Source organism: Cetorhinus maximus, chromosome 8, assembly GCF_964194155.1.
Source record: "Cetorhinus maximus chromosome 8, sCetMax3.hap1.1, whole genome shotgun sequence".
In the NCBI taxonomy this organism is placed as follows: Eukaryota; Metazoa; Chordata; class Chondrichthyes; order Lamniformes; family Cetorhinidae; genus Cetorhinus; species Cetorhinus maximus.
Window position 1 is genome coordinate 73799537 of NC_135886.1, and position 27776 is coordinate 73827312.

The 27776-nt window shown below is 43.7% G+C and overlaps 1 protein-coding gene across 1 annotated transcript in view; it reads right to left on the reverse strand.

Moving 5' to 3' along the window:
• LOC144683724 (uncharacterized) overlaps positions 1–27084 on the reverse strand; it is a 52960-nt gene extending 25876 nt beyond the window's left edge. Inside the window, exons 1-2 of the mRNA XM_078547050.1 lie at positions 26923–27084; positions 3099–3194 (exon numbers count right to left, since the gene is read on the reverse strand). Of these exons, the coding sequence (XP_078403176.1) occupies positions 3099–3194 (96 nt within the window). The 5' untranslated portion in view covers positions 26923–27084. The remainder of the gene's footprint in view (positions 1–3098; positions 3195–26922) is intronic.
• Between the last annotated feature and the right edge of the window lie 692 nt (positions 27085–27776).

Genomic DNA, 27776 nt, shown 5'->3' on the forward strand with positions numbered 1-27776 from the left:
TAAAAGGTGAGGCAAGGGGTTGACTCCACGCTACACCAGGAAGTGATATCACCGGTAATGGAACCCACTTCTTGGTGCTCCGGCATGGTACCTGTGCCCAAGCCTAATGGCTCACTTCGCATTTGTGTGGACCTCGCCTATCTGAACAAGGCCGTAGAGACACAAGTCTATCCCATTGCATGTGTTGATGAAAGCCTGGCAAAGCTTGCGAGGAGCTGAGTTTTCACTAAACTTGATGCCAATAGCAGCTTCTGACAGCTCCCACTAGATGAAGAGTCAGTTGTTAACCACATTACGCCCTTCGGCCGATATGGTTTTAACTACCTACCATCTGGAATAGCCTTAGTGCCCATCATCATTCAACATGCCAGGACTGGCATTTTGGGAGGGCTGGAAGGAGTTCTCTGCCATATGGACAATATTCTCATTCATGGATCCACCACTGAGGAGCACAATGCCAGAGTGTGAATGGTGTTGCAACGTTTACAGGCCTTAAACTTCATCATAAATACGAGTTCTCTAAACCCACTATATATTTTTTAGGCCACACCGTCCACACATTTGACATCCAAGCAGACCCCCAGAAAACCACAGCCATCAAGAATTTCCCATTGCCCCTTAACATTACAGAACTTCAACATTTTATGGGCATGTTTTATCAGCTAGATAAGTTTCTCCCCAATCTTGCACATATCAACTAACCATTATGACAACTTCTGAACCAGGACCTTGTACTTGGATGAACACCAGCAGAAGGCATTCGACACAATCAAGGGAATGCTCATGTCCACGGAAACACTGGCAATTTGAGACCCAGGCCTACCCACCATAGTCGCAGTTGACACATCGTCCATTGTCCTAGGGACTGTATTGTTCCAAATTCAGTGTGACGGCTCTCACAGAGCGGTATATTATGCCTCCAGAACACTGACAGAAACAGAGTATTGGTATGCTGTCATTGAAAAAGACGCCCTGGCCATCACATGGGCTTGCAAAAGGTTTTTGGATTATGACGAGGCCCAGGGACTCAAATTTACATTCCAAACCAATCAAAAGCCAGTAGTCACCCTGCTTAACACCAAGGAATTGGCAACGATGCCACCCTGCATTCAAAGGTTTCGATTACGGCTCATGAGATTTGGTGCCAGTACAGAATACGTCCAGGGTAAGAAGCTGATCACAGCTTGTCCCACATTCCCCCTGGGGATACCAGCACACAATGTATACTAAAATAAAAGCAAAATATTCTAGATGCTGGAGATCTGGAATAAAAACAGAAAGTGCTGGAAAAATTCAGCAGGTCTGGCAGCATCTGTAGAGAGGGAAACAGAGTTAACGTTTCAAGTCCAATATGATTCTTCTGAAGAAGAGTATATGGTCAGCCGATGTTCCTAGCAATTGTATTCTGAAGCAGGACTTTGAACAACATCGCCACCTGAGCCTCATGGATGATTTGTTAGTCTGCAATAACCGGATTGTCCTTCCCAGGTTAGACACTCTCCAATGGCTGCACCAAGGATACCTGGGTAATAGGAAGTGCAGGGTTACAGCCCGCAATTCAGTCTGGTAGCCAGTTATCTCCAAAGCTATTGAGACAGGATTTCTAAGTGTACTACTTGTGCCATTCATAGGCAAGACCACAAGGAGCCACTGATAGCATCCTCCTTCTCATCCCTACTGTGGGAATGCCTCGGGATAGACCTTTTTGTCTTCAAGTAGAAAACCTTTCCTATCGTCATGGATTATTACTCTTGCTGGATTGAGGTCAAACAGCTACACGGGCCCACCTCGATAGCAGCTATTAATGTGCTCAAGGAAATTTTTGCCACACATGGCATCCCTGATTTAATCTGATAATGGTCCCCTGTTCGCCAATGACTACTTCAAATGCTTCAGAGATATATGGCTTTATTCAGATCACCAGCTCGCCTAGGTACCCACAAGCAAATGGTGAGGCTGAAAGAGGGGTCTGTACTGTCAAATTCCTGTTGAAAAAAAAGGACAATGTCGACCTGGCCCTGCTGAGTTAACAGCCTACACTGCCGAACAATCTGGGTCTATCAGAACCCTCAATGGGTAGGAGATTACGTACACAGCTCCTGAGTCTCCCATACCCTTTGACCATGTCTCAAAGTGACAGAGATAGAACAGGTGCGAGAAAAAGAGGACCACTACCAGGCACGCCAGGCCCTGACACACAACCGTTGCCACAAAGCACAAGATTTACCAAAGCTCTCACGAAGACAGTCTGTCTGGGTTTGAGACCGGAGCCAGCCTGGTCAGGTTTTGAGTCAGTCCATTCATCCACATTCCTGCCTAGTGCACACTGACCATGCGTCCCCCGGCAGAACAGGTCCACTCTGGTATCCACCAGTAGTCAGCCTCTACAGGAACGGGCTGACCACCCTGATGACCAAGAAGACAACCTGGGCCAACTTACTGGATGGTTCACAGGCCCCTTCACAAGAACATTGTGTTCCTAACCCTTTTCCCCACAGGAAACAAGAACGTGATCCGGTAGACTAGTCAAAACACCACAGCATCTTTCGTTATGACTTAGGGAAGGGAAGAATGACTTGTGGGGGGGAAGGGGGCAGGTAAGTAGGATGTGTAAATAATTAGTGAGTAAAACGAAAGATTGGAGGGAAGGTGTAGTATGAAGGGCTAATAATTATTATGCTAATGGTTAGAGTGCAAGGTGTCAGCTGTGGCTCAGTTCATAGCACCCTCGCCTTTGAATCAGAGGGTTGTGGGTTCATGTCCCACTCCCGGAAACCAAGAACTGTGATTGTACTCAAAAGAGTTGCAATCTGTGACTGTTGATAACTCGAAAGAGTATCAGTGATGTCAGGTCACATGTAACTGGAACGCAAGGGAAGAAAGTTCCAATGGAGTCCTGCTAAAGTCTGTCTCAGTAAATAGTGTAAATAGTCAATAAATGTTCACTAGTTTGCAACAGCAATTTCCAAATTTATTTATCAAAGGCTCCCGGAGCCCAGTTATGATAATAATACAATTTCCACAGCCTCATCCTAGCCAACTTGACCCAGTTGGGAAGATTTGACAATATGACTCCACCAGATGTCCTAGTCACTTACTTCTTTGAGGGGCATCGCAATTCGTTGCTCATTTTTTTCAATCATAACCTGACAAAGTTTCTTGGTGCTGTGCAGCCAGTTGATTGGATCTGACATCTGGTGGGGGGGAAAGCGAACAGAAATATGTCAGACAGGTAGAAAAACAAACTACGTTCATATACTCTTGTGGCATCATAAAAATATACCAATGTACTTGGGGGTGGGGGAGGGTAGGGGGTGTTAAATAACTTTCTAGGCAGCTTAGATTTCACCCCAAGTTCCAGATTTATGAGTGTGGGTCACCAAAGGGTAACTCAATTAACCTATGTTTTTGTTTTAAATTCATTCATTTGTGTGGACATCGCTGGCTAGGCCAGCAATGTCATTGCCCATCTCTAATTGTCATTGAGGTGGTGGTGGTGGTGAGCTGCCTTCTTGAACCTCTGCAGTTCCTGTGTGTAGGTACACCTACAGTGCTGTTAGGAAGGGAATTCCAGGATTTTGACCCCGCAACAGTGAAGGAATGGTGATATATTTCCAAGTCAGGATGGTGAGTGACTTGGAGCGAAACCTCCAGGTGGTGGTGTTTCTATGCATCTGTTGCCCTTGTCCTTCTAGGTGGTAGTGATCGTGGGTTTGGAAGGTGCTGTCTAAGGAGGCTTGGTGAATTCCTGCAGTGCATCCAATTGACTGGTAAGGGTCTCAATGATCCACTGACTTGGCTGCTGGGTATTGTAAACATCCAATTAAACTAACTTAATTGTTGGTAGAAAACACATATAATCCACCAGCAGAGAAATTCGAGTGATAGGTACGAGGCAACACTGCTCCAGTGATCGTTCCAATTGGATTCTGTATTCATTAATTCAGGATCTCCAAACTATTAAAGTCAGTGGCAACAATCCACCAGTTACAATACCATGTTACCAAACACTGAAGACAACATATACATTAAAATTTGTTAAACAACCCTTTTATGTTTTTGTTGAAAACCTACAGCATAATAGTGGAAACCTGTGAGATACGTACCCTCATGTTGCATGCCACATCATTGTAAATGGCACTTTTGGCTGAGTTCAATTTCTGACCAAAAGAAATTGCCAATTACATTTTTTTACGAAGACGGTGGGCAGAATCGACCCAGGTTTGCATCAAGTGCAGTAGCAGGCCACAATGGCAGCTTTTCACGCCGTATCGTCCCAAACTTGCCACATTAATTATGCATTCCCAGGAAACACGCAATTTCCAAGGCGGGCGAGTCTCACTCACCCGCCACGCCATCACCTCGCTGCTTCATCATGCTGGGCGCCATATTTAAAGTCCAGCCGCACGCACACTTCTCAGAGCTTTCAGCCCACGACTGCTGCAAAGATGACATGGCTGTGAAAGGCAAAAAGGCTGCAGCCCCCAGATTCAATGACACGTCCCTCGAGCACCTTTTGGGTGCAGTGGAGGCTCGCTGTGATGTCCTCTACCCCCGCTCTGGCCGCAGGGCGGGCAGCAGCATCACTAACCCGGCCTGGGAGGTGGCGGCAGTGGTCAGCAGCAGTGCCCTTCAAAAGTGGGCAGCCATCCAGTGCCACAAGAGGATGAATAATTTCTTCTGTTCTGCCAGCGTAAGTCATTTTTCTCATCACTCTCAAATCACACACTCACAAACCTATCACACATCCAAGGGCCCTCACTCACTGTTGGTTCAAGAGACATCACCAGTCACTCTCTCACACACACCTTCATTGTCTTCATCCCATCCATGGGACCACTCACCACCCACACACGCCAAGCATGCTTATCATCTGGCCTGGAAGGCATCCTGCTTACACTCTCTCCATCTGTATTCATACAGGACAAACTGGCACACGACTACAGGGAGGTCACAGACCGTTGGAGGAATGCCTGAAATCAAGTTTATCATGGACCTTGAAAAGAGAGCCATCCAGCTGGCCGGCAAGGATCTGGACTGATCCTCTGCTGACAGTGAAGTCGGCGGTGCTCAACCAAGTGAGGATCCAGCAATGCACCATCCATCAGACAACATGCTGTGAGTGATGTGTCCTCTTTCACAGGCCCGTCAAACACTAATTATCTCCCCTTGCTTCCACAGGCACATCTGGGAAACAGCCGATGGAGCCCATGACCCAGGGCCTCCAATCAAGCCCTGAAGAAAGCTCTGAAGAGGAATCTGGGGGCACCCTCCTTGAAGTCCCATCACAGCACTCACCCACACCCTCCACCAGTGCAGAGACACACACCTCGGTGGGACCTAGCTTTAGAGTAGCCTTGGGACCACAATCCGGTGAGCACATCGCACTTTCTGATCCATAGCAGGTGGAGGCAGGGAATTCGCAGGTCCCCGGCACTCGGAGGACTGCTAGAGGCCAGATATTTGCTGCATCTGAATCAGACGAAGAGCCTCTGGACTCGGTCATACCTCAGTTGCTGGAGCTGCAAAGGCAAGCTCAGGAACAACAGGAAGAGAGGTCGGCTGCACTCCTCAGATTGCAAGGCACGATGGAGGAGTCCGTCCACTTTCAGGTTGAGGTGATAGCACCGGCATGCCAAAGCACCGAGGTCAACACTGGTAGGATAGCAGCCACTATGGAGACCTTGGTCCAGGACGTCGCTCCTGCACTGCTGCACGGGCTCAACTCCATCACTGACGCCATAGTTGACCTCCAACAGTGTGTGCGCGAGAGGGGTGCAGAGCAGCTCGATCTCACTCCAGCTACCCCTTCTCCTCAAGGGTTTAACCAGGGGCCCTTGGGCACCCATAGGGAAGAGGATCAGCAGGTGTACTCATCAGAGGAGACCTCTAGATCCTCCATCTCCTCCTCAATCAGCTCCTCTCCCATTGCAGCACCAGGCTGGAAAGGGCGTAGCAGGCAATGATGATGTGTGCCACCCTCTGTGGACTGTATTGCAGGGCTCCACCAGACTGGTTCAGGCACTGGAACCTCATTTTCAGCATCCCGATGGTCTGCTCCCACCAAGGTGCGAGTTGCAGCGTGAGACTCGTTATACCTTTGCTCTGCTGCAGTCTGAGGCTGCTGCTTGGGTGTCATCAGCCACATCCTCTGCAGGTAGCCCTCGTCCCCGAGGAGCCATCCCTGCAGCTTCTGTGGACCTTGGAAGATGTCAGGGATCTGTGACTGACTGAGAATGTAGGAGTCATGGATATTCCCTGGAAACCGTGCACTGGCCTGCAGTATGCGTTTCTGATGGTCGCACACAGCTGCACATTCAGCGAATGGAAGCCCTTGCAGTTGACATATTTGACCGTGTGTTGCGATGGAGATCTGAGCACCATGTGAGTGCAGTTGATGGCACCCTACACCTGTGGGAAACCCGAGATCTGGACAAATCCAATTGCTCTTGCATCCTGGCTGTCCTGGTCCCGGGTGAAATGCACAAAGTTGTGTGCCCTCATGGTTGCATTTGTGGGTGGGGCTTGTGAGATCCCACAGAGGTCACCTGTGGGGCCCTGAAAGGAGCCACTGGCATAGAAATTGAGCGCCACTATCACTTTCACGGCCACTGGTAATGGATGCCCTCCATGTCCCTGTGGCGCCAAATCCTGCAGTAACTGGCAGATGTGACCGACCAGTTCCTGGTTCTCAGTCACCTGCAGGAATGAAAGAGGGCATCTATAGACCCTGTGTCGCTAGGCGCCGACCAGCGACAGCTCGCTGTGGCTCTTTGGCAGCGTGTGCAGGAGCCCCAAGTCACCCCTTCTTCCAGAGGGTGCTGCTCCTCCCTCTGCTCAGCCTGGCGCCTCAGTCGGTCTCTTCTCAGTCGTCTTCACTCTCTGTAAACCACGAGACATACAGCTAAATCAGCAGGCTCCATGACCCTGCAGGATGAAAGAGAGATGTGTGGGTTAGCATGGGTGTACTAAGAACCTGTCGTGGTTAACTCTGAAGGCCCCTTAATGCATCCTAGAAAGTGCTGTCCACCACTTGGATGGCCAGAGTTTAGTGCGCTGCATGGCTGCCCGAAACCCCACCCACCTCCGCCTCACTCCACCTGACCGATTGGCATCAGCTTTGCCTATTGGGCTGCATGCTATGCTCTCAGCTCAGGCGCAGGCATTGACCTAACCTGCACTGCAAAGCTGCACTGTTAGCTTGAACCATGGGGGAGACTGGTCCAAACAGGGATGATGATATTGCAAGGGGCTGTGAGCGCCTCTACCAGTGACTGCCCCATGGCCAGCTTTAGCAAGGAGATTGTACAACTTGCCCAGTTGTCCAACTGTTCTGCAATCCACTAAAACGCTCATTAGTTCGCAGCCTGTGCCTGGGGATGAAAAGCTCTGGAGCACTTTGTGGCACTTTGATGCCTCTGTGTTGCTTGAGTGGGCAGATAAGCTAGAGGCCTGACTCCAGGCATGTCAACGTGGCTGCACCTGAACTGTCTCAGCTGCAGAGGAATGGTCACTTTATACAAGGGTTCCCTCGTGTGTGGCCGCTTCCCTCGCTCATAACCACCCCCCCACCCTGCACGTGCGAGCGTTGCCTTCGACCACAGGGCAGCCCTTGCCCCCTCCTAACACGCCTCAACTGCAGCGCAGCCCTTGCCACCCACCACCAATGTGCCTCAACTGCAGGGCAGCCCTTGCCCCCCCAATGCACCTCAACCTTGAAGTCCCAAAGGCGACTCAGGCGAGCGCTCCTCAGCGTTACTGTGTACTCACCTCCGAGTTCCTCTCAAAGTGCAGCCCGCCAAGTGCATGCCTTTTATATGATGCTGTAAAGCATGTTGGCGTGCAATCATGCTGACGTGAGCGAACCATCCAGCAGGGGGCAACAATTCCAGCAGGTTGGCCTTATAATATGCTGCTGTATTACAACGAGGTTCCCCACATCCAATGGTGGGAAACGTGGCCTGCCAATGGTGGACAGAGCGAATGATTGCAAACTGGTTTCACGATGTCGTGAAATCGATTTTGGGTCTTCTCACCAAATTGTCCGCTCACGCCACCGAATACACCCAACACCAGTGGGCATGGACAATTCTGCCCGGTAGCTTTTTAATTAAGCCCATCTGGAAACACCTAATAGCTCAGTGGGTAAATGCAGCATCTTGTTGAGCTGCACAGGGCAGGAAGGTCCCAGGTACAATTTCCTGTCTGTGCTATAAGTCAGGGTAAAGCTTTTTTAATTGGCTTTGGTGCCCCTGGGCTAGGGGGAAGAGAAACAACTTAGCCTGGCTTTTGATTCATTATCACATCATAGGGAATCCTGCTGCACTGCTGATAATAATGGATGATAATGTTGTGAACCATTCACCTTCCCAAATACCCTGGAGTGAGCTTATTGGTAGACACGATGCATGGTGATTAGCTACTTGGACGTAGCTAATCATGGCTAGTACCCTAGAATCCATATTGCAGCATGAGGCAACACCTTCAGGAGAGATAAAGGAAGGTAACAGAGAAGAATTATGGTTAGGGTTTTCCACTTCTGCCCTAGTCAGCCCATGATTTCCAATCACTTTAGTGAGTAGCAAGCCACAAAGTAGTGAGCACAAGAATGGGAAACCCAGTACTTATCTGTAAATCAACAAATTTGTTTGGATGACGAGGGGTACATTTTGCTATATGAAATGGTCATGGGTATAAGACACCAAATCATAATGGGGCATTGACCCTGACAGGCAGTGGCAAACAGGATACTGTTGAGAGGTTTGGGAAGGGGTGTAGGATAAAATGGGGCAGAACCAAGTTGTCATCAGGCGTACAAAGAAGTTGGGGTCACATTGGTGAAATTTGGCCCTGTTAGAATCAGATGTTGGTACAATAAATATTATTGTAACATAAATATTAACTTCATTTTAAAAAGGGGGTCTGGCAACTAACTGCATGTTCACCCACATCCCCCCCTCCCTCAAGCTTAAATGAAAAGTGACATTTTTGGATTCCTCAAATGTTCTGTACTCAATCCAGAGGCCATGACAAAGGCAGCAGGTGGCAGAGTAACAACTGCTGGTAGATCCTGCTGTGTGCAAGTGAGATAATGGCCTGTGTTAGATACACTGTCATACACAGTGTCCCATAACAGGAAATGATGCACTTTGATACTGCTACTGCACTACACAAAGAGACTGCAGACAGGAAATAGTACAGTGATCAGGGGAACTTCTGATAAACTTTCTTAACAAAGGGTTTCTGTTTGCACTGCTCATCTATGTGGTGCACATTTAAAGCTCCCCCATCCAATTTTCTTCCCTTCATTTTTTGAAAGGGAGAAATTTTAGTATTTACTGTTTGGGTGTAAAGTATGGCTTCTGTCTTGGTGCAGAGTGGCAAGGAGGAGTACTTGTCATTAACAGAACCCACCTGATTTGCCTTCTGTTTAAACCGTTGGAACAGAAATTCTTCAGAAATGATTTGAATTTACATGTAAAGATGTTTCTCTGCAAATCAAAAGTGAAAACATCTGATTCTAACAGGGCCAAATCTCACCAATGTGACCCTGAATTCTTCACCCTTTCCCCAAACCTGACTGCAGTATCCGGTTTGCCACTGCTTGTCAAGGTCAATGCCCTATTATGATTAGATCACACATGCCCATGACCATTTCGTATAGCAAAATGTACCCCTCATCATCAAAACAGATTGTTCATGATTTATATTTTTATAAAACATACATGAATGCAAGTAAAACTGTTCAACAAAATTTAAATACGGCATCAACTTTAATATCAGTCATGTGAATAAGGCATTAAAATGATTGCTTGGAAAATGTAAAACCGAGCACAAGATATTGACCAGAATAAATACATCTGTGGATCTCTGAAACTTATACTCCTGATTAGTCTGTTGGTTATTTATTCTTCCTAACAACCCAGGTCTATTAAATCATTGTTTAGTACATGTTTTGGTGAATTGTTGAATGGCCTGATTTATTTACCTCCATTGGAACAGGAGTGGGCTGATCTGCCACCGAATTACATATACTGGACTGTGCTCCATAACTTTGGCTAACATAAAGCTCTCAATCTCAGTTATAAAGCTAACAATTGATCTGGCACCAACTGTTGTTTGCAGAACAAGAGTTCCAACTTCTACCCTTTGCATTAAGATTTGCTTCCTAATTTCACTCCTGAAAAGTCTTTAATTGTTTTGACTATGCTAGACTCACTAACTGGTAGAAATAGTTTCTCCCAATTTACACTCCCTGTTCCCCTTAATATCTTGAAAGCTTGGATCAAATCACTCTTTAACCTTTTAAATTCGAGGCAATAAACCTTAGTTTGTATAACCTCTCCTTGTAATTTAATCATTGGTGTCTAGGTATCATCCTGGTAAATCTACACTGCACTCCCTACAACGCCAATGCATCCTCCTTATTGTGTGGTGCCCAGAACAGCTCACAGAAGTCCAGGCATGGCCAAGTCCAGAAGGACTTGGGGTATCTGAAGCATGAGTAAAAGTAGAGGAAAAGGAAGTAAAGGGGGAAAAAAGTGTCTTTATTTTGTTTCCATTACGCTTCAGTTTTTCCACATTCTTTCATGGCCTCGATTACTCATTTTATTTCATTTCATTCACAGGATATGAGTGTCACTGGCAAGGCCAGCATTTATCGCGCATCTCTAATTGCCCTTGAGAAGGTGATAGTGAGCTATCTTCTTGACCCGCTGTACTCCATGTGGTGTAGGTACACACACAGTGCTGTTTGGGAGGGAGTTCCAGGAATTGGACCCAGCAATGCTGAAGGAATGGCAACATCTCCAATGCAAATATATTCTTTCTTAAATGTGGAGATCAAAACTGCACACAGTATTCCAGATGCGGTCTCACCAAAACTCTGTACTTGTCCACAGGACTTCTTTCCTGTACTTCAATCCCCTTGCAATAAAGGCCAACATGCCACTTGCCTTCCTAATTGCTTGCCTGCATGCTAACTTTCTGCATTCCTTGTACGAGCACCCAAGTCTCTTTGAACACTTACAAGTTTCTCACCTTTCAAACAATATTCTGTTTTTCTACCCTTACGACCAAAGTGAATAATTTCACACTTCCCTACATTATACCCCATCTGTCATCTTGTTGCTCACTTAACTTGTCAATATCTCTTTGCAGCCTGCATCCTCTCCACAGCTCACCTTTCCACCTAGCTTTGTATCATCAGCAAATGTAGATACATTACTCTCTCTCTCTTCATCTAAGTCATTAATATATTGTAAATAGAAAGTCCCCAGCACCGATCCTTGTGGCACTCCACTATTCACTGCCTGCCAACTTGAAAATGCTCCATTTTTTTGCCCATTTTCTGCTTCCTGCCCATTAACCAATCCTCTATCCATGCTAATATATTGCCCTCAACTCCATGGCCCTTATCTTGCCTATTAAACTTTTGTGTGGTACCTTATTGAATGCCTCTTTGGAAATCCAGAATATTACATTTACTGGTTCTCCTTTATTCATCCTACTGGTTAATTAGTAATGTCATAGTGAAGGATCCACTGGGAAATAGTGATCATAATACCATTGCATTCCATGTTAAGTTTGAAAGTGACATACTCCAATCACAAACAAGAATCTTAAACAAAGCTAATTAGATAGATATGAGGGGAGAACAGACTAAGATTGTTTGAGTAATTAGACTAAAGATATGGCAGTAAATGAACAGTGGAAGACATTTAAAGAAACAATTCAATGTTCAACAAAAATACATTCCATTGAAAAACAAAAACTCAGCGAGAAGGATATGATTTTCACTCAGGAAGTTAAGAATAGTATTAGATTGAAAGAAGAGGCTTACAATCTTGCAAAAAGGAAAAACAGTAGCAAGTCTGAGGTTTGGGAGCGTTTTAGAAACCAGCATAAGGTCTCCAAAAAGTTGATATAAAGGGAAAAATAGAATATGGGAGTAAACTAGCCAGTAATATAAAAACAGATTGTAAGATCTTTTATAAGCATATAAAAAGCAAAAGAGTAGCTAAAGTAAACCCTGATCCCTTAGAAGCAGAGACAGGAGAAACTTAAGGGACTAAAATCCAACTAATCCTCAGGACCTGATGGCCTCTACGCTAGGGTTCTTAAACAATAGCTGCAGCGATAGTGGATGCACTAGCTGTGATTTTCCAAAATTCCTTAGATTCTGCAACAGTCTCATCAGATTGGGCATTGGCAAATGTTACACCGCTTTTCAAGAAAGGAGCAAGAAAGAAACAGTAAGCTACATGCCAATTAACTTAACATCTGTCATTGGGAAAATGCTGGAATTTATTATTAAGGAAGTTTTAATAATGCATTTAGAAAAGCATTGTATGATTAGAAAAAGTCAACATCAGTTCCACTGCATATTGCTCCAAGAAACTGCCACAAAAACATTCTACAAACTCATCTTCTAGACAACTCTTCCCAATTTGATTGTCCCAGTCTACGTGAAGATGGAAGTCGTCCACAACTATTACTTTGCCTTTGTTACAAGCTCCATAATTTCTTGTTTAATACTCTGTTCAACAATATAACTACTGTTAGGGTGCCTGTAAACCACTCCCACCAGTGTTTTCTGACTCTTGCTATTCCTAATTTCCATCCATACTGATTCTACTTCATGATCTTCTGGGGCCAGATCCGTTCTCACTAATGTCCTTATGTCATCAATTACTTTCAGGATCATCCCTCCTCCTTTGCCATTCTGTCTGTCTTTACGAAATATTGTGTACCCTAGAATATTTCCCAACCTTAATCACCTTATAACTATGTTTCTGTCAGGATGGTATGTGACTTGAAGGGGAACCTGCAGGTGGTGGTACTCCCATGTTTGCTGCTCACCCTTCTAGGTGGTAGAGGTTGTCGACTTGAAAGGTGCTGCTGAAGGAGCCTTGCCAAGCTGCTGCAGTGCACCTTGTAGACATTAGACACTGCTGCCACTGTGCTGGTGATGGATGAAGTGAATGTTTAAAGGTAGTGGATGGGGTACCGATCAAGCAAGCTGCTTTTGTCCCGGATGGCATCAAGTTACCTGCGCTTGTGCATTTTTGGAACTGCGCTCATCCAGGCAAGTGGGGGACAATATTATATCATATTCTTTACTTGTGTCTTGCAGATGGTGCACAGGCTTTGGGGAGTCAGGAGGTGAGTTTATCACTGCAGAATTCCCAGCCTCTGACCTGCTCTTGTAGCCACAGTATTTATATGGTTAGCCCAATGACTGGTTGGGGAGCTTTTGATGATGGTAATCCTATTGAATATCAAGGGGTGGTGGTTAGATTCTCTCTTGTTGGAGATGGTCATTAGCTGGCACTTGTCTGGCATGAATGTTACTTGCCAAGCTTGATTCTTGATGCATGCAACCACAAAGTGCTCCATTATTTGAGGAGTTGTAAATTCAATGGAACATTGCGCAATCATTAGGGAACATCCCTGCTTCTGGTCTTACGAGTTAATGAAGTAGCTGAAGGTGATTGGGCCTAGGACACTGCCCTGAGGAACTCGTGCAGTAATGTCCTGGGATTGGCCTCCAAAACCCACAACTATCTTTCTATGTGCTAGGTTTGATAGGCTCTTATCTGTGGGTAAAACCACTGTACATTACTTTAAGTGATTTCACTCATGCTCAGAGCATAGATAGAACCGTGGATCCATCAGGACAGATAGTCAGTTCTCAATTTCATCACTTTAAAAGCATGAGGGCAAGTATGGCTCTCCCACCCGATGCATGATAAAAAATTAGAAATTTCACTTTGACTTGCTTTGCACGCTCCCAGTTTTCTCATGTTCTCACTTGAAAATTTTGACTTCTGCTGGGTTATAGTTTTTAGGATGCCAGACAATTCCTGATACCTTACCCAACTGACCATTATCTGATTGTGAGCCAAGACAGCATGAATCAGTTTGCTAATGTACAGTGAAAGGGTATCACAATCAAGTATGCTCCTTGTCCTCACCCATTGTCCAAAACATACACTTTTTGAAGGTTACTGGATAACAATCAAGAGTGGGAACCAAGACTGAATGGGGAAAGGCCACTGTCTCAGGCCCTCCAACACAGTACACCAAGGAGCTAGAAATGGTGTGAAACCCCTCAGGTTGTATATTTGACATGAAATGAATATTGTAAATATAACTTGGTAATTGTTATGTGTAGTGAGATACCCTCATAGCAGCGCATAACATATTGAAAGAAACTGACCTGTTTTGAATTTTATGTAATGTTAACATTGAATTATTATGTAATATATTTTATAACTCTTGAGAATAAAAGGGTATTTTTGGAAATAAAATGAGTTGGAACCATGTGTGATTTTATTTATCTTCATTAATCCAAGGAACTGAGGGTAACTGAAGTGCCTCTATTGTTGTCTTGGCAAACATCAGTTCGCTCAGCTCATGGCAGGGATTGAGATCAAAACAGAAAACGTTGGAAATACTCAGCAGGTCAGGCAGCATCTGTGGAGAGAGAAACATATCTGATTGATGACCTTCCATCAGAAGCCACTAGGTCATTGACCTAAAATGTTGCGCTGAATTTTCCTAGTCTCGTAGTGGCAGGCTTGGAGGCAGAAGGGCTGGGAAAATAGGAGGGAACCCATCAGGCTGGCTCCCTGACACACTCTTATCATTGGGGAAGTTTCCCAGAAGTGGCCTCGCAGTTGGATCACCTACTCGCTGCATGGAAGCAGGCAAGCAATTTGAGGATTTAGAGGTGATTTTGCAACACCGCCAGCAGCTGGCCCCCACAGTGTGTGGAAGCCACCAGCTCCATGGAGGTGACCTCCCTGTAGCAGGCTGGGGGCCACAGTCAGAGATTTAAAGCCCTAAAGATGGGACTGCCAGTGGGAAAGAGCTCAATCATGGCCCAAGTCTACCAGCAAAGGGGTTTCCCCTCCATGCTGAGGGACTTTCCAGCTTGGCACCTCTGGAATCTGCAATTAGATTTACACATCTTGAGTGCACCTCCATTTTGAGGCTCCCCCACATTAGACCGACCTGCCTCAGCAGCACCCACCTCTCCCAGTGGGCTGCTGAGAATCAAGAGCCGCCAGCCCTCTTGAGCTGGCAGCCTCAAGAACCCACCCAAGGATGGCAAATACAGAAATGGCCAATTAAGAGGCTGACTCTGGAAAGACTGCTCGGCTGATCTCCCTCCCGGCAAGTACGGCTTGGGACCCCTCGGATCCTAACGCCTGCAAGTAAATTTAATCCGTTAACTCTGTTTCTCTCGCCACAGATTCCTGACCTGAGTATGTACAGTACTTTGTGTTTTTATTTCAGGTTTACAGCACCTACAATATTTTGCCTTTGTATTAGGGAAATCAAATGGTTGTTGACCAGATCTGTCTCTGAGATCAGAGGGACTGACTGCCAAGGGAAAGACACTGGCATTCCATGCAAGGCAGTAGATTTAAACTCCAAATTCATTTATACTAAATTTAAAGCCCAGTTTTTTTGAAAAGCTGTAGTCTTTGGGTATGTTTCATGTGGGGAGTTTATTGGGTTTATCTCTTGGCAAAGAAAAAGCACTAGAACCTTAGTGCACCACGTGAACATATTTTGCTGTGAGCAAATTGGTTTTACTTAACTTGCCTATTCTACCTGCCAAGCTCATTGTTGATAAGCCACAAAGTAGAGGCTGGAGACTATTCTGTTGAAAGATGTTGCACTAGTGATGAGCACCACTTGAGGACCATATTTCTGCAGCAATAGAAATAAAATGGTTGTTACTTTATCTCATTATAATAAAGCAGGTAAGTTATTGTTCAACCTCCATGCCATGTTAGAATAACACACTGTAATTAGAAAAAAATGACACACAACTGTTGTAGCTGATCAGAGAGCAGTGTGAGGTCTGGTGCCGTCTGATGATAACAGAGTGGAATCTTCCACATCCTGTACTGTGACTGGAGTAAGATAGTAGCACGGAAGCTCCACATCTGGTACGATAGAATTAACCACAGATATGCAGTAACTTTCTACATGCAGCCCACAGTCTTGCTCACAGTATTGAGCACATTTGAGATAATTCACTAGAAACAGTGTTTTGCCCCATCCTGTTGAACTGATTGGCCATAACGCTCTGAGCAAGGAACTAGGGAAGGGAACAGAGGCAGGAAAAGAAATGCAGTTTTGCCCAGTGTATTGCACTGTAGTTGGAAGGTCAAGGCCTGGCTCAGGCTTCCATGTGAGCCCAGAGAGTGGGTGCAATTTGCGGTGCTTCAGGTTCACACGTACATTGAACTGGATCTTGCTGAAGAAACATTTATATAACCTGGGTTGGTTGGGACATTGTGAAAAGATCCAAAGGGATTTTATCCATTTTACGATTCCAGATTCAATTAGATTAGAGAAAATAAGACAATGGATTAGTTTAGAGGTATTGTAACGCCATAAACAAAATCATCCCACTAGCCTCAAATTAAAATTTTAAATTAAGTTTCAGACAGGTAACTTCTGACCCTATCCTGGCTAAAACATCTTTGACTGAGATGCACTATAGAAGTGTGGCAAAGGATGGAGTTTAAGAGCTGGGCTACAGTCAGATATGCAGTTAGTGCTCCAGTCCCTCTGTTTTAGAGAAAACCACTGGACTGTTTCTTCAGCTCACTTGATCTCATCCTTTCAGAATACCAACCTCATCATCGTCCCGTGTGGAGTTGGATTATTTCCGCCCCACTGAAGGCAGGAGAAGGAGATTAACAAAATACCCAGAAAAAGGTGCTTTCTGGAATGTACCTGATAATTTAAAAATCATGTTTAATAGTAAATTGCAAGAATACACCTTATTCTGGGTACTACTTAGCACCATGTAATACCATGTAATACCCAGAACAAGGTGTATTCTGAAGTTTACCATTTAAAATTATAAGCTTGACTCCCTCTAAAAATAAATTAAATGATTAAAATTAATACGTTAAATTAAACTAATACTGCTTATCTGTGGCTTTCATCCCAATCCGTATGAACAGATAGAATGGGTTGGTAGTAAAGATGATTGAGGCCAGAACACAACTGCCTTCAGAAACCAGTACACATTGGGATGTTGAACTGGAGAAATGCATTTGAATAACACAAGCTGAAATTGTGGAGGAATTTTAAAGTGAGATACATACAGAGATAGAATGATCTTCAGGAGAAGACTTGGATTTCTGTCAGCCACCGCTCAGTTGGCAGCAATCCCGCCTCTGAATCGCAAGATTCCAGGTTCTAGTCCCACCCTGGGGCTTGAGCATAAAAATCATAGCTGACACTCCAGTGTAGCACTGAGGGAGTGCTTCAACTGTTGCAAGTGTGGTCTTTCTGATGGGGCATTGAACCAAGGCTCCAGCTTCCTGCTTGGGTGGATGTTAAAGGTCAGCTGGTACTATTTTGAAGAGCAGCAGGGGACTTATCCCTGGTATCCTAGACACAATTTATCAACTTCATGAGAAAAAGATGATCTTTGGGCATTATCACATTGCTGATTGTGAAAGTTTGCTGAGCTCAAATTGGCTGCTGCGTTTCCTACATTACAATAGTGACTAAACTTCAAAAAGTACTTCATTGGCTGTAAAGTGATTTGAGATGTCCACTTTTAGCCAGCAATAAACAAGCTCCCTACAGGGGTGGCAGCTGCAGGTAGTTAATCAGGTAGCTAGCTTGAACTAGTTTCTCTAGCCAGCAGTGCTGACTAATCTTTGTAGAATTTCAGCTAGTATAAATAGAGGTGAACTTCCTAAGTGCACGAAGTAAGCACGAAGATAACAGCTGGTTACTGAGTGCAACTAGTCAGAGTGTGAGCTTGGGAATTTGGTGAGTGAGGGAAGTCAGTCCAGTGAGCAAGGAGGTGACGTTCATTCAAGTAGCTATCTTGACTTTGAGTTTTAAAGGATGCGGATAGTGGCTGACCAGTTTAAAAGAGCCAGGGAGCTCTGTCCGTGGACTGGCTGCGTTCTGATAAAACTTCAGAGTGTGATATCACAGGGAAACAGTTGGCGAGTATTTTTCTCAGTTATGTTCTAAAACTCAGGTAATTTAGTAGTAATTGTAAGGTTTTATCAGTTTTAAAAAGGTTTACTAGCATTGGTAAAGCTTATTAGGAACAATAGGGTCTACGTTTCCAATCTCCAGGTTTATAATAAATAGTCTGTAAAGTTAAGTTAAGGCATGCTAGGGCATCTCAGCTGCATGGAATGCCCATCCTGTAACATGTGGAAAGTCATGGATGCTTCCTGTGACCTAGACGACTACAGTGCAGAAAGTGTCACTAGATGCAGAAACTTGAGCACTGGGTTTTGGAACTTGAGCAATGGCTGAAGTCACTCTGGCGCATCCGTGAGCCTGAGAACTACATAGATAGCATATTTAGGGAGGTGGTCACACCACAGGTTAAGAAAGAACAGGCAGAGAGGAATGGGTGACCACCAGACACTCTAGGAAGATCAGGCAGGTAGTGCATCACTCTCACTAACTGGTTTTCCAATCTGGATACTGGTGAGGGCAATTGTTCCTCAGAGGACTGCAGCCAGAGCAAAATCCATGGCACCACAGTTGGTTCAGTTGCACAAGAGGGGAGGAAGAGGAGTGGAAGTGCATTGTGGTATGGTGATTCAATAGTTAAGGGAACAGACAAGCTTTACTGTGGCCTTAGGCATGACTTCAGGATAGTATGTTGCCTCCTTGGTGCCAGGGTCAAGGATGTCATCAAGTGGCTGCAGGACATCTCTGAGGGAGGGTGAGCAGCCAGATGTTGTGGTCCACGCTGGTACCAACAACATAGTTAGAAAGAGGCATGAGGTCTTGAAAGCAGGTTTGAGAGAGCTAGGAAATAGATTAAAAAGCAGGACATCAAACGCAGTAAGGTCATGATTACGCCCAGTACCACATGCCAGTGAATAAAGAATAGGAAGATAAAGCAAACAAACATGTGGCTGGAGAGATGATGCAGGAAGGGGGGTGCTTTAGATATCTGAGGCACTGCAACTGGTTATGGGCCAGGTGGGACCTGTACAAGGCAGGCAAGTTACATTTTAGCAGGAATGGGATCAATATCCTCGCCTGAAGATTTGCCAGTGCTGTTGGGGAGGGTTTAAATTAGCTTGGCAGGGGAATGAGAACCTGAGAGATTGGAGAAACTAAGCTGGTAATGGTATGAAGAAAAGTAGTAAGTGAAATTGAAAGGCAGTGGAACCAAAGGCCAGCATCAAATAGGCTCAAAATACAGAAAAATGTTAAAAAGGCAAAATTAACAGCACTCTAGCTGAATGCATGAGCTATTCACAACAGGGTAGATGAATTGACAGCACAAATAGTAGTATATGGGTATGATCTAAGATCTATTACAGAGACATCAGTGCAGAGTGACCAATGTGGGGAACTGAATGTACACAGGTTTTCAACATTTAAGAAGGATAAGCAAAAAAGAAAAGGAGGTGGGGGTAGGAAACGTGATCCAACCATGGCTAGCAGAGAAGGTATTTTAAAGGAAGAGACTTATAAAGTTGCAAGCCTGAGGATTGGGAGCTTTCTATAATTCAGCAAATTAGGACCAAGAAACTGAAGAAAATAGAATATGAGAGAAAACTAGCGAGAAAAATAAAAACGGACTCTGAAAGCCTCTATAGGTATATAAAAAGGAAAAGATTAGCAAAGACAAATGTGGGCACATTACAGGCAGAAACAGGAGGATTTATAATGGGGAATAAGGAAATGACAGAGAAACTAAATGAATACTTTGCATCTGTCTTCACAGAGGAAGATACAAAAAACTTCCCAGGAATATTAGACAACCAAGAGACTAGCAAGGGTGACGAAATGAAATAAATTAGTATTAGTAAAAAAGGAGAGAAATTAATGGGACTGAAAGTTGATATATCTCCTGGACTTGATCTTCACCCCAGAATGTGGCTGGAGAGATAATATATACATTGGTGGTCATCTTCCAAAATTCTATACATCTGCGAATGGTTCCTACAGATTGGAAAATAGCAAATGAAACCCCACTATTTAAGAAAGGATGGAGAGAGATAACGTGGAACTTCAGACCTGCTAGCCTGACATCAGAAGTAGGGAAAATGCTCAAATCTATGATAAAGGATGTGATAACTGAACACTTAGAAAATAATGGTAGGATTGAGCAGTGTCAACAAGGATTTATGAAAGAGAAATCATGTTTGAGGGTGTAACTAGCAGAATAGATAAGGAGGAACCTGTGATGTGGTGTACTTGGATTTTCAGAAAGTTTTTGATAAAGGTCCCACACAAGAGTTTAGTATGCAAAATTAGAGCTCATAGGACTGGGGGTAAAATACTGGCATGGATTAAAAATTGGTTAATGGACAGAAAACAGAGAGTAGGAATAAATGGGTCAAAAGTGGGGTAGCACAAGGATCAATGCTTGGACCCAGCTATTCACAATCTATATCAACAATTTGGATGTGGTGACCAATCAATAATTCCAAGTTTGCTGATGACACAAAACCACGTGGGAATGTCAATTATGGGGAGGATGCAAAGAGGCTGCAATGGGATTTAGACAGGCTAAGTGAGTGGGCAAGAACACAGTTATTTCTTAAGTGATGAGAGATGACCAAAAGGGACCTGGGTGTCCTTGTTCATGTGTCACTGAAAACTAACGTGCAGGTACAGCAAGCAATTAGGAAGGCAAATGGTGAGCTGACCTTTTTTGCAAGAAGATTGCAATACAGGAGTAAAGATGTCTTGCTGTAATTGTATAGATCCTTGGTGAGACTGCACCTGGAGTATTGCGTACAGTTTTAGACTCCTTACCTATAAGGAAGGATATACTTGCCATAGAGGAATGCAACAAAAATTCACCAGACTGATTCCTGAGGTGGTGGGATTGTCCTATGCGGAGAGATTGAGGAGACTGGGCCTGTATTCTCTTAGAAGAATGAGAGGCGATCTCATTGAAACATACAAAATCCTTACAAGGCTCGTCAAGGTAGATGCAGGAAGGATGGTTCCCCCAGCTGGGGAGTCTAGAACTAGAGGACAGAGTCTCAGAATAAGAGGCCTCTTACGTTGTAAATTCTCAAACCTTTAATGTGCTGGGAATGGGTCTTGCCCAAACAGCAAAAAAAAACATGGGAGTAAATGCTGTCCATATTAATTAGTTATTTTGTTTTGTACTGCTGTGCATCACTATGTTCTGTTAATATTTTTAGTTCAGTGTAATTTTGATATATCTATACATGAGTAACAATTTATTTTATTCAAATGTTAGTTCATTTTTAGTTAGTGTTATTAGCTGCATTCGTAGTTTGGCATGTGTAAGATTTTTGGGGGCAGGGGTAACCAGGCAGCAAAGACTACCAGGCTTTGCAACAATTTTCATTTATTAGGCTTGCCATCAAAGACTGGGCAGTTAGGGATAAGACAGAGTGGAATCATGAATTGAAACGCAATTTGCCATGCTGCAAATTACACGTCATGACTTTTGGTTCCTCATTTACCAGGCTGCCTGATCAAGAACTGAATGGGTGTCTTATTTTCTACTGACTATTCTTATGGCTTGGTCTGAATGATTGAGTATGAGGGTATGAATGCTTAGTTAAAAACTACATTTCCAGAGTGAGATTAATTGGTGTAGCTCAGTACTTACATAACAAATCAGCTTCAATTGTCCATTGATGGTCACAATGAATGTTCTCATGTGTTTTCTGCTACTCTAGAGAACCTGGAGGTAATTACATACTTAAACCTTCCCAGAAGGGAAAAAAACAGTTGGGACCAGTACTCTATTTCCCAGTTTTTACTGTTTTATCCTTCTGGGTTAGCCATCATATTAGTGGTCCTGGAATATCAGTCTGCTCACAGAATATATCTTACCTGTAGGAGTTGAAACTATACTATACAACACCTATATGATGAGATATTAGTAGCAAGAAGATTCATGTTTTAATCCTTTGCCTACAATCTTAATAATCATACTAACTCATTAATGGTCTTCATTAAAGCAGTGTCTAATATGATAGTTACTAATATCACAGGACATAATCTCTATCTATGAAGGAGGGTAGAATGCCTTCTGGTGTTGTGTAGCGACATTCTAAATATAGTCCTGCGTATTACCTCAGTGACATTTTGAATGACACTCTGAACCCAGACTTTCCTCAGGGTGTCCTAGGCCCAACCATCAATGATTCATCAATGACCTTCCTTCCATCATAAGGTCAGAAGTGGGGATGTTCGCTGATGATTGCACAATGTTCAGCACCATTCGTGACTCCTCAGATGCTGAAGCAGTCCATGTCCATATGCAGCATCACGGAACTGTTACGGTGCAGGAGGCGGCTATTCAGCCCATCGTGTCTGCACCAGCTTTCCGAATGAGCATTATGACTTAGTGCCATTCTCATGCCTTTTCCCTGTATCCTTGCGCATTGTTTCTATTCAAATAATCATCTAATGCCCTCTTGAATGCCTTGATTGAACCTGCCTCCACCACACTTCCAGGCAGTGCATTCCAGAGTCGAACCACTCGCTGTGTGAAAAAGATTTTTCTCATATCACGTTACTTCTTTTGAAAATCACTTCAAATCTGTGCCCTCTCGTTCTCAATCCCTTTACGAACAGGTACAGTTTCTCCCTATCCAGTCTATCCAGCCCCCTCATGATTTTGAACACCTCAATCAAATCTCCTCTTAGCCTTCCCCTCTCCAAGGGGAACAGACCCAACCTCTCTAATCTATCTTCACAATCGAAGTTTCTCATCCCTGGAACAATTGTTGTATGCCTTTTCTGCCCTCTCTCCAATGTGTTCACATCCTTCCTATATTGTGGTGCCCAGAACTGAACACAACACTCCAGCCAAGGTCTAACTAATGTCTTATATAAGCTCAGCATAACCTCCCTGCTCTTGTACTCTATGCCCCTATTAATAAAGCCCAAGATACTGTATGCTTTATTAACTGCTCTCTCCACCGGTCCTGCCACCTTCAATGATCAATGCGCATATGCAGTCAAGTCCCTCTGCTCCTGCACCCCTTAAGAATTGTACCTCTTATTTTATACTGTCTGTCCATGTTCTTCCTACCAAAATGCATCACTTCACACTTCTCTGCATTGAACTTCATCTACCACTTATCTGCCCACTCCACTATGTCCTTTTGAAGTTCATTCTGTCCTCCTCACAGTTCACAATGCTTCCAAGATGCGTATCATCCACAAACTTTGAAATTGTCCCCTGCACGTCAAAATTTAGATCATTAATATAGATCAGGAAAAGCAAGGGTCCCAATACTGACCCCTGGGGAACTCCATTACAAACCTTCCTCCAGCCCAAAAAATATCCATTGACCATTACCCTCTGTTTCTTATTACTCAGCCAATTTTGTATCCACGTTGGTACTATCCCTTATAGCTCATGGAATAAAACTTTTCTCACAGGTCTGTTGTGTGGCACTGTATCAAATTGCTTTTTCAAAGTCCATGTACACCACATCAACAGCATTACCCTCATCAGCCTTCTCTGTTACCTCTTCAAAAAACTTCAACAAGTTAGTTAAACACAATTTCCTCTTTAGAAATCCATGCTGGCTCTTCCTAATTAACCCACATTTTTCCATGCAATTCCTAATTCTATCCTGAATAATTGTTTCTAGAAGCTTCCCCACCACTGAAGTTAAACTGACTGGTCTGTAATTGCTAGGCTTATCCTTATAACCTTTTATGAACAAGGGCATATTGTTTGCAATTCTCCAGTCCTCTGGCACCTCCCGAGCCCAGAAGGCTGAAAGATTATGGCTAGTGCCCCTGTAATTTCTACTCTCACTTCCTTCAAAATCCTTGGATGCATCGCAGTGCCCTGTCAACTTTAAGTACCCACAGTTTATCACATACTTCCTCCTTATCAATTTTGAACCCTTCTAGTGTGACAGAGTTTTCTCCTCTGTCACCGTGGCCAAGGTAGCACTTGCTTCCTTGGTAAAGATGGATGCAAGGTATTCATTCAACTCCTCAGCCATGCCCTCTGTCTCCATGTGTAAATCCCCTTTTTGGTCCCTTATCGACCCTACTCCACCTTTTCATCCAGAGAGCTCTGGATTTGTTTGCCCTACCTTTCTGTTTTGAGGAAATATACCTTGACTGTGCCCGAACCATTTCTCTTTTTTTGAAGGTGGCCCATTGTTCAGCTACAGTTTTTCCCAACAACTTTGGTTCCAATTTACCTGGCCAGCTCTGTTCTTGCCCCATTGAAGTTGGCTCTCCCCCAGTTAATTATTCTTACTCTGGATTGCACATTGTCCGTTACTAGCATCATCCTAAGCCTTATGATACAATAATCACTGTCTCCTAAATGTTCCCCCATTGATACTTGATCTACTTGGCCCGGTCATTTCCATGAATCAGGTCCTTTCTTGTAAGACCTGCACAATATTCAGGCTTGTGCTGACAAGTGGCAAATACCATTCACACCACACAAGTGCCAGGCAATGACCATCGCCAGCAAGAGAATCTAACCATCTCCCCTTGACATTCAGTAGCATTACAATCACTGAATCCCCCATTATCAACATCCTGGGGTTACCATTGACCAGAAACTGAACTGGACAAGCTATAAAAGTGCTGTTTCTACAGCAGCAGGTCGAGGCTGGGAATTCGGTGGAGAGTTACTCGCCTCCCAACTCCCCAAAGCCTGTCCATCATCTACAAGGCACAGGTCAGGAGCGTGATAGAATGTTCTGCATTTGCCTAGCTTCAACAAAGCTCAAGAAGCTCGAAACCATCCAGGACAAAGCAGCTCACTTGATTGGTACCCCATCCACCACCTCCAACATTCACTCCCTCCAACAGCAATGCACATTAGCAGTAGTGTGTACCATCTACAAGATGCACTGCAGCAACTCACCAAGGCTCCTTCAACAGCACCTTTCTACCATCTAGAAGGATAAGGGCAGCAGACACATGGAAACACCACCACTTGCAAGTTCCCTTCCAACCCACACACATTCCTGACTTGGAAGTATATCACCGTTCCTTCACCATCGCTGGGTCAAAAATCCTGGAACTCCCTCCCTAACAGCACTGTGGGTGTACCTACACCACATGGATAGCAGAAGTTCAAAAAGGCAGCTCGCCACCAACATCTCAGGAGCAATTAGGGATGATTAGCCAGTGACGCCATGAATGAATAAAAAAAAACTTTACTTTTTAAATAGAGATATCAAACAGGAAAAATCTTCATAAACACATTGGGTGTTATATGTTGCAATATCACCAGAAGAATTCTTACCACATTTCGTTTTAATAACAATTGTGCATATCATTCCACTGCAGCCTAATATTGAGCAACTGCTAACCAAAGACAATGTCACTAAGAACAGTCTAATTTGTTTTTTTCAAAGTTTAAAACTTGTTTCAGAAAATTTCTCATGAGTTATGTTACAGATGACAAACTAAATAGCATTTTTTCCATTAACCAATCATCCGTAGTGTTAGCATTTCCTCAGATACTATAGGCTTTGAGATAATGTATGACCATGAATATTTCCATACCTTAACACGTCATTGGGGAATGGAGAGTTTCACACAAGTGTGACTACAGTTGCTCATTAATCAGGGCAGTAGTGAGCCTGAAGAGCCCCACTCTCAGTAGCCCAAACACACCTTTGAGGCTCTGTATTTGGGTTTGTGTCTGCATCACCCTCCATGACCTAATCGGCATTGCAATATTTCAACATTCATGTTTCTTGTTGGAACGATGCATTGTGCAAATAGCATGGATCCTGCGGTCAGCTTTCACCATGCTGTTAACTCTTTTCTATATAGCCAGTGTGTTCATTTTAAACCTAGAAATTATCTGTGACATCAGCACATTATCGCACTGTAAATGGGCGTGTGCCTTAGATAAAATAATCAATGCATAACTGTAATTTACAAACTTTCATTTTTAAAATCATATCCTTCGCATTCCTCTTCATAACAACATGACTAACCATCATTCCATATTTAAACTTTGAAAGCTTTGAAGTTAGAGATTTGGACATTTAAAGACATACATGTACTTAAAACTAACTTTTTATCAACATTGGCAAATAGACAATAAAATGATAAGAATGAGCAAGTGGAAAAATATTGGAGCAACGGCGACACTGGTTGCCTGATGTGACGCTAAGTATATTCAGAAACGATGTTTTACCATTGTATCACAAATAGTGACAGAGTATTTCTTCGGAACTCCTCATTTATATTCCCAAAATAATCTCCTCTCCCCCCCACCCCCCGCCCCCAACCACAATATATTAATCCTTCATTCATTGCTGCCTCCTTAATGGCTTATCAACTCGAGCTTTTAACAGTTAGCACATGGCTGTAACGTCTTTTCAGTAATACAACCATCTATGTGCTCTACTGAAGATTGCAATCCAATTGGAATTATCTTTATATCGACCAGGCGCTTAAAAATTAATTTTAAAATACTTTTATAGAATTAATTATTCCCAGCAATGGATGCTCTTTGAAGGGGAGCTGACGGAAAAAAACATAATTGAAATATTTCCAAGAAAACAAAGAAAAAAGACTTTTTAAGCAAGTGTTTGTTATTAAAAGTGGCGGAAGATGTAAAAGCGTGACTCACGTCCTAGGAAAATTAATTAACGCACCCTCCGCCTTTAAAACAGGAGTAACTTTTAACACCTGTTATTCTGAGAGAAAAACCCTCAATGTTGTGTAGAATGTTTTTGTGTCATAATCTCAGCTAAATGTATTTCCTAAATTGAGCATGGTGGCTAATGTATACCTAACATGCTTAAAAAACGGAACGAAACTAATTTGAAAATTAAAATATAATAAAGGTAATTGATCATTGTTATAATTTTAGATTATTTGGATGAACAGCATAACTGTGGGATCGAACCACCGATAAGAAAAATAAAATAGACAAGTGCTGCTTACCTCTGTGTCTTTTTTTAAGGTAGGTTCTAGTCACTGACCAAACTCTTTTAGGAATCTAAATTGCTTAGCGCTGCTTTGCTACCACGCTGACTCTTCAGCATTTCATCAGTGCTGATTGACACCCGGTTCCTGGGTTTATCCTGAGACTGACAGTTGGTCAGTTCGCGATTGATGGCAAAGGAGCAATAATCACCAATGGGAGCATCGCTGGGGCGGGACCGCTCCCCCTGCAAATTAACATCTGCGTGTACTGAAACGGAACTGGTCGGTTTCAGTTGAGTGGTAATATTAGACGTGTTTAGCTTCAGAATACTCCAGAGATGAGTGCTGTACTCATCTGCTATCAAAGTGATAATGCTTTTCCTGTATGTACTTAATAACTTTCCTTTGCCTATCCCATTAGTGCAGCGCCTTATCTTGTTTCAAGGAAAGTATGGGAACAATAACATTGCTCATAATAGATGATAAATAATAAAAGAACATAGGCTTTTCAGTCTATTCATTAGTAAATGGCCTGATATGACAAGTGCGACTCATTTTGGAACATGGGAATCCTTGGAAACGTGTAGAATTTGGGAATTTGTATCAGCTCTGGCTCAGTTGGTAGCCCTCTCACCCCTGAGTCAAAAGGTTCACTGTAAAAGTCCCACTTCAGGGTTTGAGCCACACAAAAATAATCAAAGCTGACATACAAGTGCATTACTGCAGGAGTGCTGTACTATTAAAGGTGCCGTCTTTTGATTGAGAATTTAAACCAAGGCTCGGGTGGGTGTCAAAGATCCCATGGCACTATTTCGAAGAAGAGGAGGGGAGTTATCTCTGGTGTAGTGGCCAATACTAATCAACATCACAAA